Source organism: Ambystoma mexicanum, chromosome 7q, assembly GCF_040938575.1.
Source record: "Ambystoma mexicanum isolate Mex_15411 chromosome 7q, UKY_AmexF1_1, whole genome shotgun sequence".
Taxonomy (NCBI): domain Eukaryota; kingdom Metazoa; phylum Chordata; class Amphibia; order Caudata; family Ambystomatidae; genus Ambystoma; species Ambystoma mexicanum.
The window spans coordinates 121,006,981-121,025,110 of NC_090941.1; the positions used below are offsets into that span (position 1 = coordinate 121,006,981).

The 18,130-nt window shown below is 45.2% G+C and overlaps 1 protein-coding gene across 2 annotated transcripts in view; it reads left to right on the forward strand.

The window, feature by feature from the left end:
- GPR143 (G protein-coupled receptor 143) overlaps nt 1-18,130 on the forward strand; it is a 450,704-nt gene that overhangs the window by 234,372 nt on the left and 198,202 nt on the right. For both annotated transcript variants that reach the window (XM_069639113.1, XM_069639114.1), the window contains exons 6-7: nt 953-1,061; nt 5,835-5,952. In XM_069639113.1, the coding sequence (XP_069495214.1) occupies nt 953-1,061; nt 5,835-5,952 (227 nt within the window). The remainder of the gene's footprint in view (nt 1-952; nt 1,062-5,834; nt 5,953-18,130) is intronic.

Below are 18,130 nucleotides of genomic sequence, written 5' to 3' on the forward strand. Positions count from 1 at the left end.
CAATCTGCCTTTCCCCTGCGCGATTGTGCTTTCACCACCTGCCACCATTTAAATAAAAAAGGGACTAGGTCCCTTTTCAAATGATGGTGACCATTTTGGAACATGTTTTGTATGGCTGTCGTCATCCGAAAAAGGGACCTAGTCCCTTTTCCATTTTAATGGGAGTGGGCATTTTTTTTCCTTTTTTGTCTCTGACGGGAGATGGGCTTACGCTGAGCTGATCTCCCTTTGGACAAAAAAAATAGAAATCTATCCGCACTCCGGTAAATCCCGAGGTGTAAATAGCTTTCACGCCCCGGAAGGGGGTTGAGCATGGGCTTTAATGGCCTGCAGCCCGAGCTGAGGCCTTTGCTTCGCTCAGGCCTACCAAAGCTCGGGCTGGTGAGCTTTTGAAGCCCATGTCCGACCCCTCCTCCCCCCGCCGGGGGGCGTGAAAACTCTATTCTTTTATCTGCAGTCTAATGTGTAAAATACTGCTTTTAGGAGGTGAGAGGGGATCTTTGTCTTGGGAAACATATTGAGGGACTTCTGCTTAAGCAACTGAAATATGAAGCAGCACTATAACCCTTCTCTAGTCTTCCTGCAGATGTCTACTCGACTTTCTCCCTGTGGAAAGAACGTAGGTTTGATGCTCATTGCACATGCTGTTTTTCTTGCACTCTTAACAGAGGACAAAGGCTAGTGCGTTGGTGGCTAGTGACATAATTGCTATGGTGTTATGGGGTCATTACAGTATTATCCATTCATTGCAAGGCACAGTGAAAAACACTAGCCTTTGATCACTTCACAATCACAGCTCAAAATCATCTTAATGTTCACACAACTTTGGCTTATCTCCAGATCTAAGCACAGGGCTGTGTCCTACTTTTCATTTTCTGCTTTTTCACATTTTGTCGCTGCTGTTAAACGTTTCCTAAAACGCTGTCATTAATTTATCTTTTCATCTTTCCAGTGGCTTCTCTGCTGAAAGGAAGGCAAGGGATCTACACAGAGAATGAGAGGCGCCTGGGCAGCGAGATTCAGATCCGCTTTTTCAAACTCATGCTTGTGTTCATTATATGGTAAACTTATGATTTTAAAAGCTATAGTTATGAAGCTAATGAGACATCCTGATGGCTTTATTATTCTGCAGAATCTATACACTACTCTTAATAACTGTATACTGTTGTGCAGAGCAGCCTGACCAAAACCAACATATCTTAAGCAACTTGAGATGCAATGCTGATAGAATATGGTTTTCACGCTCCCGGCGGGGGGTGGGGGTGGGCATGGCCGGTAACGGCCTGCCAGCCCGAGCCATTGCCATATGCAAGGGCTGTGGACCATTACCGGTCATGTCTGCCCCCCGCTGGGACCTGAAAGCCATTCGCACCCTGCGGTCCATCAGGGGTATGAATGGCTTTTCTTTCCCTCGAGAGATTGCGCAGCCAATCTCACAGAGGGAAAAAAATGAAAAAAAGATGGCCACCACCACAGGGAAAAGAGACTAAGTCCCATTTCCATTTCTTTGGTGGCAGCTGGAGCGGTAGGTGCGGCAGATCTGGAGCTCAAACGGAGAGAGGTTTTGTTTTGTTTGGGGGGTTCGTGGGAGGTTTGTGGGGTGGGGAGGCAACAGAAAGAGTCACTCTGTTGCCTCCCCACATAAAAAAAGAATTGTGCCACCCGGGGAAGGGCCTCAGGTGTCTGGAACAGTGGACGGAGATCGTATATTCTTGCTCACTGTTCCAGCAACCTGATTGGCTAATGGCTCTTCCCTGGGTGTGAAGGCTTCTTCATGAAAGTAATGACAGCTAGTATGAACATTGGGAAATGTGCTGCCTCTAAGGCTAGGCCCATCAACCCATGGAATAGTTACACGCAGTTGGGCTTTCAAAGGGAGCAAGCAATAGGCAAAATTGCTTTGATGAACCTCATTATATGCAAATTCTCCTCTCACGTATCCATTGTGGATTCCTGAAAACTTTACTGAATTTTACTGGGAGGACCTTAATTGCATTCATCTAGTGACAGTGTGTGTGCTCCCCCAGCCTTGCATGGAAAATCCATAAGATGAAAAAAAGAATTTGGAAATACTTTTAATGAAATTTCTATATTTTGTAGAGCCCACAGCTGTAATCAACTGCACTGTGATAGCTAGATGCAATGCTAATGGACTGCTTATGCATAATTCTTACATGCATTGTTATTCTATTGACTAAATCGATCGTGCTCATTTGTTTATTTATAAAAAATCACAGATAAAGCAATGCATTTTTGACACAAAAAAGCGTACAGAATTTACCAATGATAACGGAGCAGAGGACATGGGTCCTTTACAATGGGATGAGAGATTGTGATTTGAAGACCAGATGTCGCAAGGGAAGGTAGGGAAGGTGGAAACTTAATCCAGGCATGAGGACAGGGCAGAATGACATAGCAACAGAAGGGTGGATGAAGTGCTGAACTAAGGATGTAGGGGTGACGGAAACGTGCTATTGGGTTGTCCATGAAGGGTAGGGAGAGAGGAAAACTGGGTGATGCAGTAGCAAGGTGTGGTAGAAAACATGTTCTTCAGAAAGAAGGAGAGCTTTGAGGTTGGATTTAAATTGTGGTAGAGTTGGAGTAGTACGGAGAGGGAGAGGAACACATTCCAGAGTAGGGGAGCGAGTAGAGAGAGCGGAAACGAGAGGGAGCACAGGGGGCTCAAGTGGTGGTAAGGAAGTGAGATGAGTATGATCTTAACGAGCGAGGAGGAGAGCAGGGAGTGAGATGAGTAGATAGGTAGGGCAGGGTGAGTCCAAGGAAGAGGAAGAGATAGTCTGTTCCGCTGGGGATTAGAGAACTTCAGTCTTAGTAGAGTTGAGCATGAGGGAGTGAGACAACATCCAATATTTGATGGCAGAGAGACAGTTTGAAATGTTTGACAATGGCATGTCGGACAAGGAGTGAAAGGAGAAGAAGATCTGAGTGTCGTCAGCAAGAGGGTGATAAGAGAAACCGTAAGAGGAGACCAGGATGCCAAGAGCTGAAGTATAGAGAGTGAAGAGAAGTGTACCAAGCAGAGATCCTTGGGAAACTCCAACAGTAAAGTGTTGAGTGGTGAGATAAGGCTGTTCCTGGACACCTGAAAGTGTCTGAGGGCAAGGTATGAAGCAAACAAAGTGGGGTCCTTATCTCTGATGCCAAAGAGAGATAATGTAGAGTGAAGGTAAGAATGGTTGAGAGTATCGAAGGCAGCAGAGAGGTCAAGAAGAATAAGAATAGATTAAAGGTTTTCATGCAGAGCGGAAGAGATGAAGTTACTGACATTGAGGAGAGCTGTCTCAGTAGAATGCAGAGGTCAGAAGCCAGATTGAAGAGGGTCTTGGAGGTTGTGAGTATCAAAGAACTCAGTGAGTTGATTGAATACTACTCGTTCTAGGATTTTGGAATAATGTGGTATAAGAGAGACAAGGCAAAAGTTGACAGGACAGTTAGGAGCTAGACCGGGTGACGGATGACATAGATGCTCTATAGGATGAGACATAGACAGCTTGTTAGGAATTCGAGGAAACTAAGGATGCTCACAAGGAAGGTAACACACCTGTTGGAAACCGCAGGCCCCACGTCATGATCCATTACTGGAGCAAGCATGGAAAAATCTGATCTGTGAAGAAGAGAACCGTACCCTGAAGCCCCCACTTCATCGAAAGGAAAGGGCTCCTATACTGAGTTAACATTAATCCTAAAGGGGTGAGACCAATTACTACCAACTCTTGGACCCTAAGCCCTTCCAGTGGTCTTTGATGGAGTTAGCCCATTCCAATCTGATGGCCGGATATCTGGGACTTCAGAATAGGCAGAACAATGTGTTTAAACAGTTCTGTGCCATCTGTCCCATTGGCCAGAAGACTTTCGTCGTGGATGTCCAATGCTTACCTGAAGCTCAACCCCTCCAAGGCTGAATTCCTACTGCTGACCAACAACACTGAACACACTGATATCCAAACCTGACTCTCTGCTATGAAGCTCCAGGGCTTCACACTCCAGCAGGCCACCTGCACCAAGTCCCTTTTGTTCGACATCAGCAGCCACATCTCCTTCAAACAGTACATAGCAAGGAAAACACAAACCGCTTGGTACCAACTTTCTCTCCTGCAGACAAAAAAGCCCTTCATCCCAAAACATCTTCAGATCTGCTGCCCAAGCCTTGGTCCTCTCCCACCTGGATGGTGGCAGTTCCTTTTTGGAAGGTCTTCAATTACTACCTTGCCACCCCTAAGTGGGTCCTGCATGCTGCAGCACGACTCATCAAAGGACTGCACACATTCAACCACATCACCCTGACCCTCATTAAACTACACTGGCTCCCGCTGCAAGCCCATAACATCCTCAAATCCTGCTGCATCATCCTCAAGGCTGTCGCCCTGAAGTTCCTAAGCTACCTCACTGAGAAGCTCAGCATTCCCAGAGGCCTACGATCCGCCAGAAAGAAGGACATGCCCAGACTTGAACTCTGCCCAGTGCAGGAAAGAACCAGAAGACAGGACTTCTCTGTTTACAACCCAAGAATCTGGAACCTCCTACCCGTCAACGTCAGTCTCACTCCCTTTGCTTCTACATTTCTGGAAGGAGCTCAAGACCCTACTCTTCAAGGAATGGCTCCTCCCTAAAACCTAGGTCCACACATCCCTTACTCCCCTTCCTCCTCGTGACTGGGTGATCTGCTGCCCACTGTTTCCTCCCCTGGTTTCGTGTAGATCCATTGCTGCCAATGTGCCGCTCTGCCCTAGTCTTAGCTCCCGGCCCCCTTGTTTCTCTGCTTCTCTTACCATGTTCTTTCCCCTGTGATTGTAAAGTGCTGCGTTGCTTCCCGAACCTAGGTCCGCGCTCAATAAATACCCTAATAATAATAATGAATGTGCAGACACCTGCACATATGCACACACCTACACAAGCACACACTCAGATGAATGACCGGCAGTTCTCAGGGAAGGAACCACCGGACTTTAGTAGCCTATCTGTTGAAGTTACAGAGGGTATTCTTTATCCCACCGGATGGGGATAAATACCTATTGCCCAGACACAGTATACACACATTTCAGTGTTTTTTGTGTTTCCATTTTGACTCTACAGGCTGTCCTCTGTGTTGCAGACATTAACAGAGGAAATGGGTGCAAACAAGATGCCCACTGATACCTAATTTTTCACACATATCACTTAAGATCAAAACAGTTTACTCTACTTGTTTGTTGCTAAAAAGGGAAGGCCTGGAGGACGTGTTCGTGTGTTTCTGGAAAGGAAAGTGTGAGGCATACAGAGAGGAAACCGAGTGGCCGACAAAGGCCTTTCTTCACAATATCCTGGTGCTGCAGGTTTAAGTAGTTCTGCTTGTCAAGTAGGACCCCCTCGAACTACTTTGTAAGGAATCAATACTCACCGAGATTATGCTTCAATTTAATATTTATTCTGTTGATCTCTGTTGGATTTTTCATTCGATGAGATTCGACAATAGACAGACCTCATTTTCACCAGAAGTGCCTGCCGTGTTTGGCACTGACTTCATCAATCAAAACTTTGTAATATGTGCATTTGTGAACACGATGATGCGTGAAACTATCAAATATTGTCATTTTTGCAATAATGACGCACTTCTTTCTTTTCATTTATTCATGAAGCATCTGATACATTTCTTTCTTCTGTGATGAAAATACCATTTACTGCATTGTCCCCCATTATCATTAGGAAAAGAATTATGTCTGACGTCATAAACGGTCATTTCAGAAAATAGGGTGAGAGGAACTGGAGAGTTGTGCATCCCAAACAAGAGGAGTAATAATTAAAACAACGTTTTTTTTTTTTTATCCCTGCCACAGCTGGTCATCAAACCTCATTAACGAGGGCCTTCTGTTCTACCTGGAAATGCAGCCAGACATCAGCGGCTCCCACCTAAAAAATGTGAGGAATGCGGCCCTCATCACGTGGTTCATCATGGTAAGATAAACATGCTTGTCACGGAGAAGAGGCTGTGACTGGTCGTGTGTGTTAGTGCCAATGGCTTCACCATAACACTCTGTATATTTTAGGGCTACAACACGTGGAGTTTGTTGTTGTTATATTTCGGGCATACTTATGTCATGTTTTGATCCAATTATATGGGAAATTGACTGTGGGTGTCTACACTGTTCAACTCAAATCACAATATGTGTTTTAGACCTTCATATTTGCCAGCACTTAATTATTTAATAAAAATAGTAGTGATACCGTTGGTGCTTACACACCCAACGAATCACAGTGCCTGATTAACAAACCTTTTTCCAATGGGATTTTCCCATTGGAAAAAGGCTTCTGTAAATCAGTCACACAGTCTCACCTTGGTTATATTTGTTGACATTGGGTTGTGTGTCACACAGTGGCTATTCTCCTAGCAGCCATAATGGCAACCCTTGATAAGTATTTTTGTCAAAGTCATCTGTATAATGACTGATGCGCCAGAGTACTCTGACTCCACCCCTTTTTCAGTGCTTGTCCTCTGTCTTGCACTTAATATGGGTCCCACCAACACCAAAGCATTTCACTGTCTTTATGAGACTACCTATATTCTAATTTATATTCATATAAAACACAAGCCAATTGATCAGATGTGAACTTGCAGTGTTACAGAAACAGTTATTTTACACATATGTTGCAAGTATTACAATGCATTCAGCAAAAGGAGAAAATAAAAAACCCTTGTTATTCTCCATTGACAAAAAAAAAAAAAAACGGCAGAACCGGAATAGCAATTGGCGTAGAGAGGTAAACAACAAATTATGGGAGCAGTTTTTAAATATTAAGAGGCACAACTGTTTAGACACTGGTATATCACTAGTATTGTGCAGACAGTATTACTGAGGGTGTTTTCTTGTCGAGTATTAGGTGTATCTGAGTGAGGTGACGTGTGGCTCCTGGTTCTTTCCTGTAAGGACCTGGGGCCCTGCATGCAAACAGCCTTCAAGTGAACTGAAAATGAAGGTTCTACGTTGATTGATAGACAATTGACTTCACATCCTTCCATCCCTCCCCCACCTCTCTACACCCCTAGCCCCATACATATACATACATAGCTATGTCTATATGTATTTTTATTTGGTCTAATCGACCAAATATAGTCGGCCTAAAAGACGAGTATAAAAATATATCTATGAAACAACGGTATACAGAAAAATAAACTATTGTTAATGTATTCAATGGTGTATCTATTTTAATTGGCTTGTATGGTTTTTATTAACCTGACATCAAATTCTAAAAAAACTGAAACTAAACAGTAAACTGAATAAGACTAATATTGTTATTTTTTTTCTTTTTTTCTTTAAAAAACACATTATTATTCAATATGTACATAACAAATCCCCGTCAAACTGGTGTGCTTTTTGGTGCCTAAATTACAGATGTCAGGCCGGAAAAGGAAGGCTTCCTTGTTGCTACATTGAGTAATCACCACTTTTTAAAATGTAGGTCAATAGTTAAGGGTCTACAAGTATAACTAATCATTGCCACGGCTCTCTGGTCCAGATGCAGACACCACTTTGTTGTGTCCTTCCCTATAGAAGGCCTCTTCCAGACCGATGCAGTTTTGTAGCTTTGTGGCTAGAGTCCATCAAACTTTATTCTGATCCCATTCCTGTGGCTCACTCTCTTATACTTCGTTTGACCCAACCGCATAGGCTTGAAAGCTGAACTCCCAGTTAGGCATCCAAGTGTGCAATGTAGTCACACTCCAATTCTGGTACCAGTTAAGCTAATTTATGACTTATCTAATACCAAGTTAATCACATCGGCTGAAGAGCCCAGAAACCCATCTCTTGAATATTGACTCAGCATGTTGGATATCCCCGTGCAATGACATCGATGCTGACATTTAAAATGATTTAGAGCTTTTATGATTGAACTATTTACGATACAATTTTACAATTGGAGGTAGATTACATTTCTTTATGTTTAAGTATATTTCTAAAGTACTATATATTTCTAAAGTACTATACCTTCTGCCAGTTCAAACATTTTAAAAACGAGGTGGTGTTATCCTAAAAAAGATACTATTAAGTCCCATCCATGATTTAATTGGCAAGCGTCAATAACAACAGCAGTTGAATGTCACAGCATGTCACAGAAGAATGTCACAGCAAAGCAGGGTCAGCTCACTAGATATGTATTCACTTTAAAGTCAGCGAGTCCTTGAAGCCCTGTGTTTTTTGGGCCTCACACATAAAACAATATGGCGTTCTTAACCGGTTCCACGGGCCACACCTGGGGTAACGGCCAGCAGCTTGAGTTAACGGACAGAGCGAAGCGAGAGCGGTTAACAAGAGCACCGGAATGTTAGCCCCGTGGAACGGATTCAGAACGTCATTAGCACCTGGGTTACCAAAGCGGTAACCCAGGGCATTAAAAAAAAAACATTTTCATTCATTGAACGGGAAGTCGCGGGGGTTGGGGAGGAGAAAGGGGATCATATGTATATATATTTTTTTTAAAAGGGAACAGAGGGTGGGGGGAAGATGGCGGGCTACGAGGCCAGACATCTGGCGCCTTGGAATGCTGGCTAGATCAGGAATATCAGCCCGCGTTTCCAGCCAACTGAACGGCCGGTTCCCACCCGCAGGGTGCTAATGCACTTATCTGGAAGCATGCATACTGGGTTAACCCCCCAAGCACTCTGCTTATCCAGAGCACACACACTAGTCAGACAGGATTGCTCTTCTAGTATTTCAACATATTTCATCTACATGTACTCCCACTCATTACCCCCTATCCTGCTGATAACTGCTACAGCATCCACAGTCTTTTCTTCCTCAGCAGTCCACTCATGCACAGTTGCATGCCCTGACTGTTCTGGCACTGCAGTGCACTCTCACAGACTGTCCGCAGTCTGTGGTCTCTCAGTGCATTCCAGGCGGCACCACTGGTTAGTGGGTCACAGTGCCTTAACTTCTACATGGTGATGCACCTCCACAAGACCCCTGAGACCCAGTCGTAATGACCAGCAACTGCATACAGTTTAGTCAGTGCATTTCTATGGATATACCAGTGACACAATATAACTCTTCTTTGTAAGACCAAACTTCTTCGAGGCGACTAGTATGCTACAATCTCTGGATCTATGTATTTTGACCTCACATCCTGTCTGAATTTTACTCCTCACATTCGTTTTTAGCCAACTACTTCAGCTCCTTCCCTTATGTGGCTACCACTCAAACGCCCAATGTTATTCTATTTTACTGTCTCACAATCTATGCTTGTTCCCCTTTTTCCCCCTCTTTTTTGATCAAAATACTATTTCATGTTGTAAGTTAGTTTTGTTCATGCTTGCACACCTTGTTTCAGGAAATAGACAGACACACAATCTCCACTGTCCGTAAACATAACTTCTGTGAGTCAGTGCTGTCTGTAGTGTATTTGCTTCCTGATCTTCAGTCCTGTGACAGAATGCCATGCCCTCCTATTCTGAATGGGATGGGCAATAGGTTTATGAGGGCAAGAAATGAGGCAAGATTGAACTAGTCTTTGAGCAGGATCCCTACGGGTTTATCTTCCTACACAATCCTGAAGTGTCGAATCTCAATAAACACATTTTTTAAAATCTATTTTAAATGGGGGCATAAACTATCCCACTGTTGACCCCCACGTTGCCCTCTCTACTCCCCAAACACACTACAATGTCCTACCACGATGCCCTGTTCCACCCTGTTGTTTGAGGGCACTGTCAGGAGTTTAGAGGAACCTATGTTTTCGCGATTCTGTGACGATAATGCACATTCAGGATTCTGTATCACAACAAACATTCGTGTACCTAATACCATGCACTCCCTCTACTCTGCCTTAAGATCTACTCTCTGACCTATGTACATTCTAATCAATGCACTGCCACCATTGCCCTGAGCCCAAGAGCCTATGGATCTTGAATTCAGCAAGACACTGCGGGTTTATAAAAAACAGAAGGATCCCATACTTAAACAATAATCCCAGAGCTGGGAGGGCATTACTGCTTCAGGTAATGCCCCCCCCAGCTAGGAGTTTATTGCTATTAGTACTGTGGCCCGTGAGACCGGGGTACTAATGGCATCTTTTTTCAGTTGCGAGACGCTCTGGTGATTCACAATTGAAAAAAGAAAAAATAATAATAAAAAGATGGCCGCCATGGAAAGGGAAACAAAGTCCATTCTCCTTTTCAATGGAAGCCATGTAAAATATTTTTTTAAAGTGTAGTCTCTTCTCCCGTTCCATGACAGCCATTAAAAAGATAGAAAAAAATAAACAAAGAAAATGGCTTCCATGGAAAGGAGATTAGTGTCAGGATTAGTCAGGCGAGTACAAAGGCAGCGAATATGGCAAAGGAAATGTGCACCCAGGAACTACGACTCAGGTATGCTAGAACCCAGGAGTGCAAATAGAGTGTGACATCAAAACCAATATATGAAAAGGGATGTGGGGTAAGCACCTGACCGCGAGGAAAGTCGGCAAGCGCCTTACCCCCAATTGCTGTTACAGGTACTGACAGTGCTAAACCCACGTGGAGGGCAAGCAATGACAGGATCTGTGTACTAACACTCTTGATGGTATTACATAAGGGAACTTAAGAACTGTACTCACGAGGACGAGATAAACCTCTTGAATGTCAGCTAGCCCACGAATCCTGTTGAAGAAAATGGGACCCCGAAAGGCTAGAACAGCAATGGAAGGAAAACTAAATACCTAAGTGGGAATAGTGTTTACAAAATAGTGAGGAAAACATAAGAATTCACACAGGAGCTAGCTACTACCGCACACCACACCTAAACCAAAGGGAAAATAAATGCAGAAGTGCCGTGGAAAACATGGAATGGATCCTCTAGAAAGTAAGGATCAGGAGCAGGGAAAAACGAAATAACCTATGCAAACTTCTCCCTACCCCTCCAAGGAAAAGACAGGAAACTAAACTAAGAGGAAGGCTAAGGCAAACGGGTAACAGCAGCAAAGGACAGAGTCAAAGAAATATAGAACACAGACAAACTGGGCTGCATCTAAAAGGGGAAAGCACTGAGAAATGCTGCCTGCAAACAGAGGAAGACAAAAAGGGAAATCAAGGGAGCAGAAATCAATTAGCGCATGAATCTGAAATTCAGGGCGGAGGAAACAAGAAAACAGGAACAAGGAAGTAGGTACAAAGGCAAGGAACCAGGAACCAGGGACTAGTCAAAAACAGGAACACTGCAATCGATGACCAGCGCTGGACTGAAGTAAGACTGAGGCTTTTAAAGCTGCTTAACGAGCACACGCCTCGGGTGTGCTGATTGCTGCACCTGCCGCCACAGCTGTTACCTATCCTCCACCCAACCTTGTGTTGCAAGGGTGGAGGTGGAGCAGTGGGCCAGGCATTCTGGGAAGCATAGTCATTTGGTTAAAGAAGCATGCTGGCTGCCAAAAACCTGGAATGGATCCGGAAGGGAAGTAGCTTGGAAAATAGGGATTTAGCGCTCCCAAATCATCACAGCACTGTAGCATAAAGTTCGGAGGAAAAGTCCAGTAGGGAATAAACCCCAAATCATGCCCCCAAATGGTGGGAACGGAAGCGAAGGGAGCGAGTCGTGACAATTAGGGATACATGTGGTTCCTTCTCCCTTTCCATGGCGGCCAGTCGCGAAGGAACCCCCGAGGGACGCGGCTGTTACCAGAGCCATGTCGGGCAGGCACGGACCCGGCAAGGACCAATCAGATCATGTGTAACAATCTGACTGTCCTTTGCCAGGTACAAATAGAAGTTAGGGAACATGTTGGAGGAATTTTCTAACACTCTGCAAGTTTCAACTCCATAGCCACCAGATGACTGTCATAAGAAACTCTAAATCTAGGCCGAAACATCTATTATGCCCCATGTATGCACACTTTTTTAACCAGGAGATGGTATCCGTTATTAATGAGCATACATTTTACAACACCTTTAGGCCATTATAATGGCTCCTTTGCCTCTGGTTTTGCTCCGAATCAAGCTACCTTTAACTTAGAGAACGGGGCTGCCTGAGATCTGCTTTGGTAGACATCATGGATGGCAAGCCTGCACGTGAAAAGGAGGCACTCCCTACAGATGCCTGTAACAAAATAATGTCAGAGAACTCTGCCAATGTCAACAATTTAGCCCAAACATTTGCACCCATTAATAAAATATTTACAATGAGGCTAGTGTACCTGCAAAAACTGCTTGCTTGCTGTGTATTTATACCAAGAGATTCAGGCTGGGATACTGGACTCTGGTACCAGAAATGCTTGATTATTCACAAATTAATTTTTTTCACCAGTTGGTTCGTTTTTGTAGTAATTGTATTTCTTTTCGTGAAATAATTTGTTTTTTCATGAATAAACAGTTTTTATTCATGAATATTTTATTTATTTGAGGGTAAATCAATATTTGCATAGCTTACTTTTGGGATCAGGCAATTTGCCCAGCCTTGCTACTAAGCATTTTAGGAGTCTGAGGGCTGTGTTTTTAAACATTTTAATTGTTTTTTTATAACGCGCTTACTGCGTGAGTTCGGTTTTTAAGCATGGATCCAGGATTCAAACCTCTGTTGCTCTGTGTGGTCTTGCTTCCAAGACCAGCACGTTGCCCTGTTATATCCTCATAGTTACAAAAACAAAGGGTACGACTACAAAGACCAGAGCCCCCTATCCATCCTCCCTGATGGTGTAGAGGTAGCCAGAGTACATGAAACAAAGGTCACATATAACAAGCATTGGTAAAGACAACAGTTTTGCCCACTGCATATTGCGCATTTGCCAGGCAATGCCCTAATGTTAATACCTGTCCATAAAATGGCAACAGCTGCAGAACGGTCTGAGCTTATGATAGCAGTGCCTGGCAAATGCTTATCTAATATCGATACACAAGCCAACGCTGTTGGCTTGTCTATGTTTGTTTTCAGCAGAACTTCAGTCCAAAGGAAATTTGTAAATCAAGTGGGGGAAGGCACACTTAGTTAAGATATTTTTATTACACCAGTAGCACATCTATAGCTGCAGGTAAGCCATTAACTCTCCGCAGAGTGCTTAGAAATAACAATGGCAGGCCAAAGTGTGATGTTACAGCTTGATAGAGCTAACTCAAAGAGATTACAGGAGGATGTGTTTAGGGTGGGGAGAGGCAGGTAGTGGGTGTGAATGGCCATCTGGATTAGCATGGCCATGGGCAGTGAATGGGTGGGTAAATAACCAAACTATACCCGCAAGCTGTGTGTTCCTTTTCACATGTCATCTTTCTCCTAGTTATTCTCCATTGTAACAGTTTTGGCTAAAAGCTGGCGCTTTTGGACCACCTAATAGTCAAAACGAATCAAAAGTTGCATAAATGCTGTATTCATAGACTGGCCGCTCTGAAACGCAAGTGCAGAGGGGCCGAGGGGAAGTGGAGGTCATCGGGCACATACACTGACAAACTGGCCTGTCACCTGCTCTACAGGCAATACAGACTCTGTCTTCTCCAAAAAGAGCATCCACATTCAAACCCACATCTCTGCGGCCTCTAACAGCACAACCATATTTTTATAAATCTGCAAGGCGCTGGCCAATCCGACTGCAGTCTCTACCTCTCCTGTTCCTTCACAGGCTGTCTGTACGGCCCTGGCCTCTCATTTCACTACTAAAATTCAGGACATTATGTCCACACTGCCCCCCTCTCCTCATCTCTCTCCATCTACCTCTCTCAGGCCCCCTGCGGCCACCCTTCCCTCTCCTCTCCTTCTCTCCTCCCTCTCTCTCTCCTATAACACCGGATGATGTTTCTAGACAAATCCGTTCTACGAAAGTTTCATCCAAACAGGTGCTCCCCTACTCCTCTGCACAAATTAAGGACAACATTGTTTCCCTCGCTCCAGCCTGATCCTTCCTGCCCGGTCAACTATCGGTCAATCTCTATCATTCCTTTTCTTGGCAAACTCCTTGAGAATGGTCTTACTGGCTCCGTATTATTGGATTAAATCCCAGTGTTATCCGCATTCAATTAATCTGCGACACAGATGAGTTGAATGCGCATAACGCTGGGATTTAACCCAATAATACGGAGCCCGTAACACCATTCAGGATCTATGTAGAAAAACAAATATGCCCTGGTTTGAAAAAGGCACGTTGCCGAAACACGTGTTATCAAGAGGGCACACACATTGGATGAATAAATAGTGGTGTTAACTATTTAAAGTGGAGCTTGTCTTTATTGAGTATCATTTAAGGGTATTAGAAGGCGCAGCAATTGACTTTTTGCCGTTATACTCTTTTAAGATGCGACAAGAACAATACTAAGCAATTATCTTTGGAGGTGTCGCCGAGCAGATCAGTAAAAGAAAGCCCCTAGAAGCTTCAACTAAACTATTTGGGAAACTGGCCATCTCTCAGCTAAACCTTCACACTGAATCTGCTGGTTATATCCACGACCATCAGTCTGGCTTCCGATCGGCCAGAGGCATGGAAACTGCTCTCCTGAACTCCAGTGAATATCTGCTCTCCAACCTTGACTCCAGCTCTCACTCTGTCCTCATCCTCCTTGACCTTTCCTCTGCCTTTGACATGGTCAGTCACGTCACCCTGATCAACTGTCTCAGTGTGAACGTTGGTATTAATGGAGAGGCCCTGGCGTGACTGACCTCTTTCTCTTGGAGCGACCCTCCCAGGTCCAACTTGGGTGCTTTCTCTCCACCACCTCTCTTTCCACATGTGGTGTTCCCCAGGGCTCTATCCTTTCACCCTGGCTCTTCAATGTCCAGCTGGCCCCTCTGTCTGACCTGATCTCTACGTTTTCCTCTAACTTTCAGTGTTATGCAGATGACACTTTGGTCTCTTTCAGAATACCCTCAGCCTCCTCCCCCTCCTCGCTCATTGCTGAATTGTCTATCTCCTATTCAGGGATGGTGCCCCTCTGACAACCTCTGCCTTAATACCAGTAAGAGAGAGATCCTTCTCTTTGGGACCCCTGCTCCCGCTTTACCTCTCTCCCTCTGGAAGCCCTCCTTGGGCCCCCTCCCCTCACCCTCCTGTGAGGCAAACAACCTTGGTGTTATCTTCTACTCCGCTCTCTCCTTCTCTCCACACATCACAGACCTTGCCAAGTAGGCCCACTACCAGCTAAACCTCCTCAGAGATATCCTACCTTTGCTCACCTTCGCCCAGTAGCTCACTGTAACCAGAGCTCTGGTTCTCTCTAGGCTGGACTACTGCAACAGCCTCTTTCTCAGTCTTCCTAGCTCTACACTCCGCCCTCTTCAACTAATCCAGAACAGGACTGCAAGACTTATCCTTGACCTCAATCCCAGGGCCCGGCATCTCTCCAGCTCGGAAATCTCTCCACGGTCTCCCTGTAGCTGCAAGGATCAAGTTCAAGACCCTCTGCATCATATACAAGACTTTCTGGAGGCGTGGTCCTCTCTATATTCAATACTCTCTTCGTAAATACCTTCCTTATAGAGCCCTCCGTTCAGCTACCTCAAACTCTCTGTGGGTCAGACGCATCTCCAAACAGAGCAGGGGGTACATCTTTCTCTGCTACAGGTGCCTCTTTCTGGAATGGCCTCCCTCTCCCTCTCAGACTTGAGCCGGATAACCTGAAGTTTCGGAAGCTGCTCAAGACCTTCCTCTTTTCTTCTTCCTTCTCTCTCCTGCTCCCTGCTAATATACCTTTCTGCTCATCCTGGGTAGTGGCGTGGTTGCCCTCAGAGGCACACAGGGTACCCCCCGCTTGATCAGTCACCCTGCACTGCCTTCTGGCCTATGGTACACTTCCGGTCTGGGACTGTACCCGTTTAGTCCTCTGCCGTCCCTGCACTTACTCAGAGCCCTGCCCCCCCGACTGCATTTCCCCTCACACCCCTTCCCTGCACTTCTCCCCACACCCTCTTCCCTGCACTTCTCCTTGCACAATCTGAATGTCACAAGGCCTAGTAAGATCGTTTGTCTTGTCAACCCTCTGTCTCCCCTCCTTGTCTTGTGGCGCCTAGAAACACTTGTCTAAAGGCACGTTATAAATACCAAATCATATCATATCATTCACTCCCAGTCCAGCATGGTGCCTATGCACTACTTACAATAATACAAACTTGTCTTCGTATACGCTCACTGCCATAGAGTTGGAGCTTCATAGTGTGGCCAATAACCACCCTTCATTATCATTCAACTCAAATGGCGCACAGGCAAACAAGCCCTTCAATACCTCAACTTTTAACTTCATATTAATGGGTACACAATCATATCTTGTGACAATACAGAAAATATGACAGCACATTTACCCAGGTGGTGGTTACGAAGAGGGGTGTCAGTTTACCGTCTCTTATATGCCCAGACAATAATGTGTTTTCTGCTCCTTTGGCATTGCACTGCCTGTGCATCAGAATCCACTCCCCGACTTCCATTTGTAGATCATGGTGTGGGAAGCCAGCTTGCTCTGACAGCACTTCAAGTTAAGTAATCCGTGTGTATTTGAAAACAAGTGCATACACATAGCTTCTGCCAGTTTCTTGTTTCCTAGCGGAAAGACCATGGGCCTCATTCCGAGTATGGAGGTAATCATGGCGCTATTAGCCATGATTACTTACCGGTAAGTACTTACCGGTCGGATGGGGACTTACCGGTCTATTCCGACCTTTGCGGGACCGTTAAGTCCCCATTGAAAAACCCATTCCCCATTCCCATTTGAGCCCCCATAGGGCTCAATGGGAAGGCGCTAATAACGGTACCGCAAATTGTGGTACCGTTATTGGCTCTGATTTCCCTTAGGGACCCGCTAAGGGAACTCGTATTATGGCACAAAGGGATTACCGGCACTGATGTCCTTAACTGTGCATGGTATCCCTTTGCGCCCTCCTCGGGATGAGGCCCCGTGAGATAAGGTGCCTCTTTGTTGGCGTTGTCTTTTTCTGCATCACCATATAACACTGTGGGCCTCATCACGAGTTGGACGGTAACGCCGGCGCTTATAGCCCTACCGCCAAACCCCCTGCGCTATTAGCGCCGGATCATGGGTTTGGCGGATCGGTTATTTCCCATTCCCCATTGGGCCCATTTGGGAATTCTCATTCCCCATTGGGCCCAATGGGGAAAATTCTCGCTATTACCGCTGGCGGATTTCCCGCTGGCGGTAATAGCACCGAAAATCGGCAATTTTGCCGTGGATTTCCCCCCTGTTCAGAGCTGGGGGGAAATCCGCCAAAGCCATGATCTGGCGGACCCTTAAATGCGGCGGTAATAGCGCTACCGCCGCATTTTAGGGTTACCGCCAGACTCGTGATGAGGCCCTGTGTCTCTATGTGCAACATATTGTACTACCAGAAGAGAATGCCACAGGGCAGCTCCTGTATACGTCTATTCTGTAAGCAGGTCATTTGCACATGATTTTATTTAACTCTCATGAAGCCAGTTCTACTATTCCTTGCACAATGGATACAGGTGGCTCGTGGCCTGCACAGCAACAAACGACTTTTTGAAAATGGACATAACTTTCACTTATAAGCAGACAAAGCAGAAAGACAAAGGGAGAAGCAATTGCAGATGGTTTTGTGATTTCACATAACTCAATGCAGACTGAAGTGTGCCATCTGGTCATAAATCACACAAACTGAACACCCATGTAGTACATGACAGCTGTTATGCTAAGAAAGCAAACTAAAATAAACGATGCAGATGCCTGGGGTAATAGCCTAGCAATCAACTTGTTTTGCTAGGGTTCAGGGTGGGAGGGGACATAGGAAATGTCCGAATAGCGTGACAAAGCCATTCCACCAAATGCTTTTTCAGAATCTGCCATGTCCGGGTCAAGCAAAAACGTGGGTCGATGAATGCACACAGGAAGGAAATAGCAATCCAGCATGCTGTATCCTTGGTAATACCCAATCTGACCGAAAATAACTGTTCGAATTGGAGATTTGATCGAAGATTTGATTGAATACGATCATTATGATCAAATCTCCCATTCGAACAGCATGGTGAACAAGGGTAGCGCGGGCTGCGGATGTGTCCCCCGCACCCTTGTTCACTATAATATCAGCAGGGCTTGCAGGGGTGTCCCTCGCAGCTGACCGCTTATAGATAAAAAAAAAGAAAAAAGCAAAAGGGACCCTGCAGAGTCAGATCCGACACGCATTAGAGGGACGAATCCGATGCCCCAGAGATGCAGGAGAAG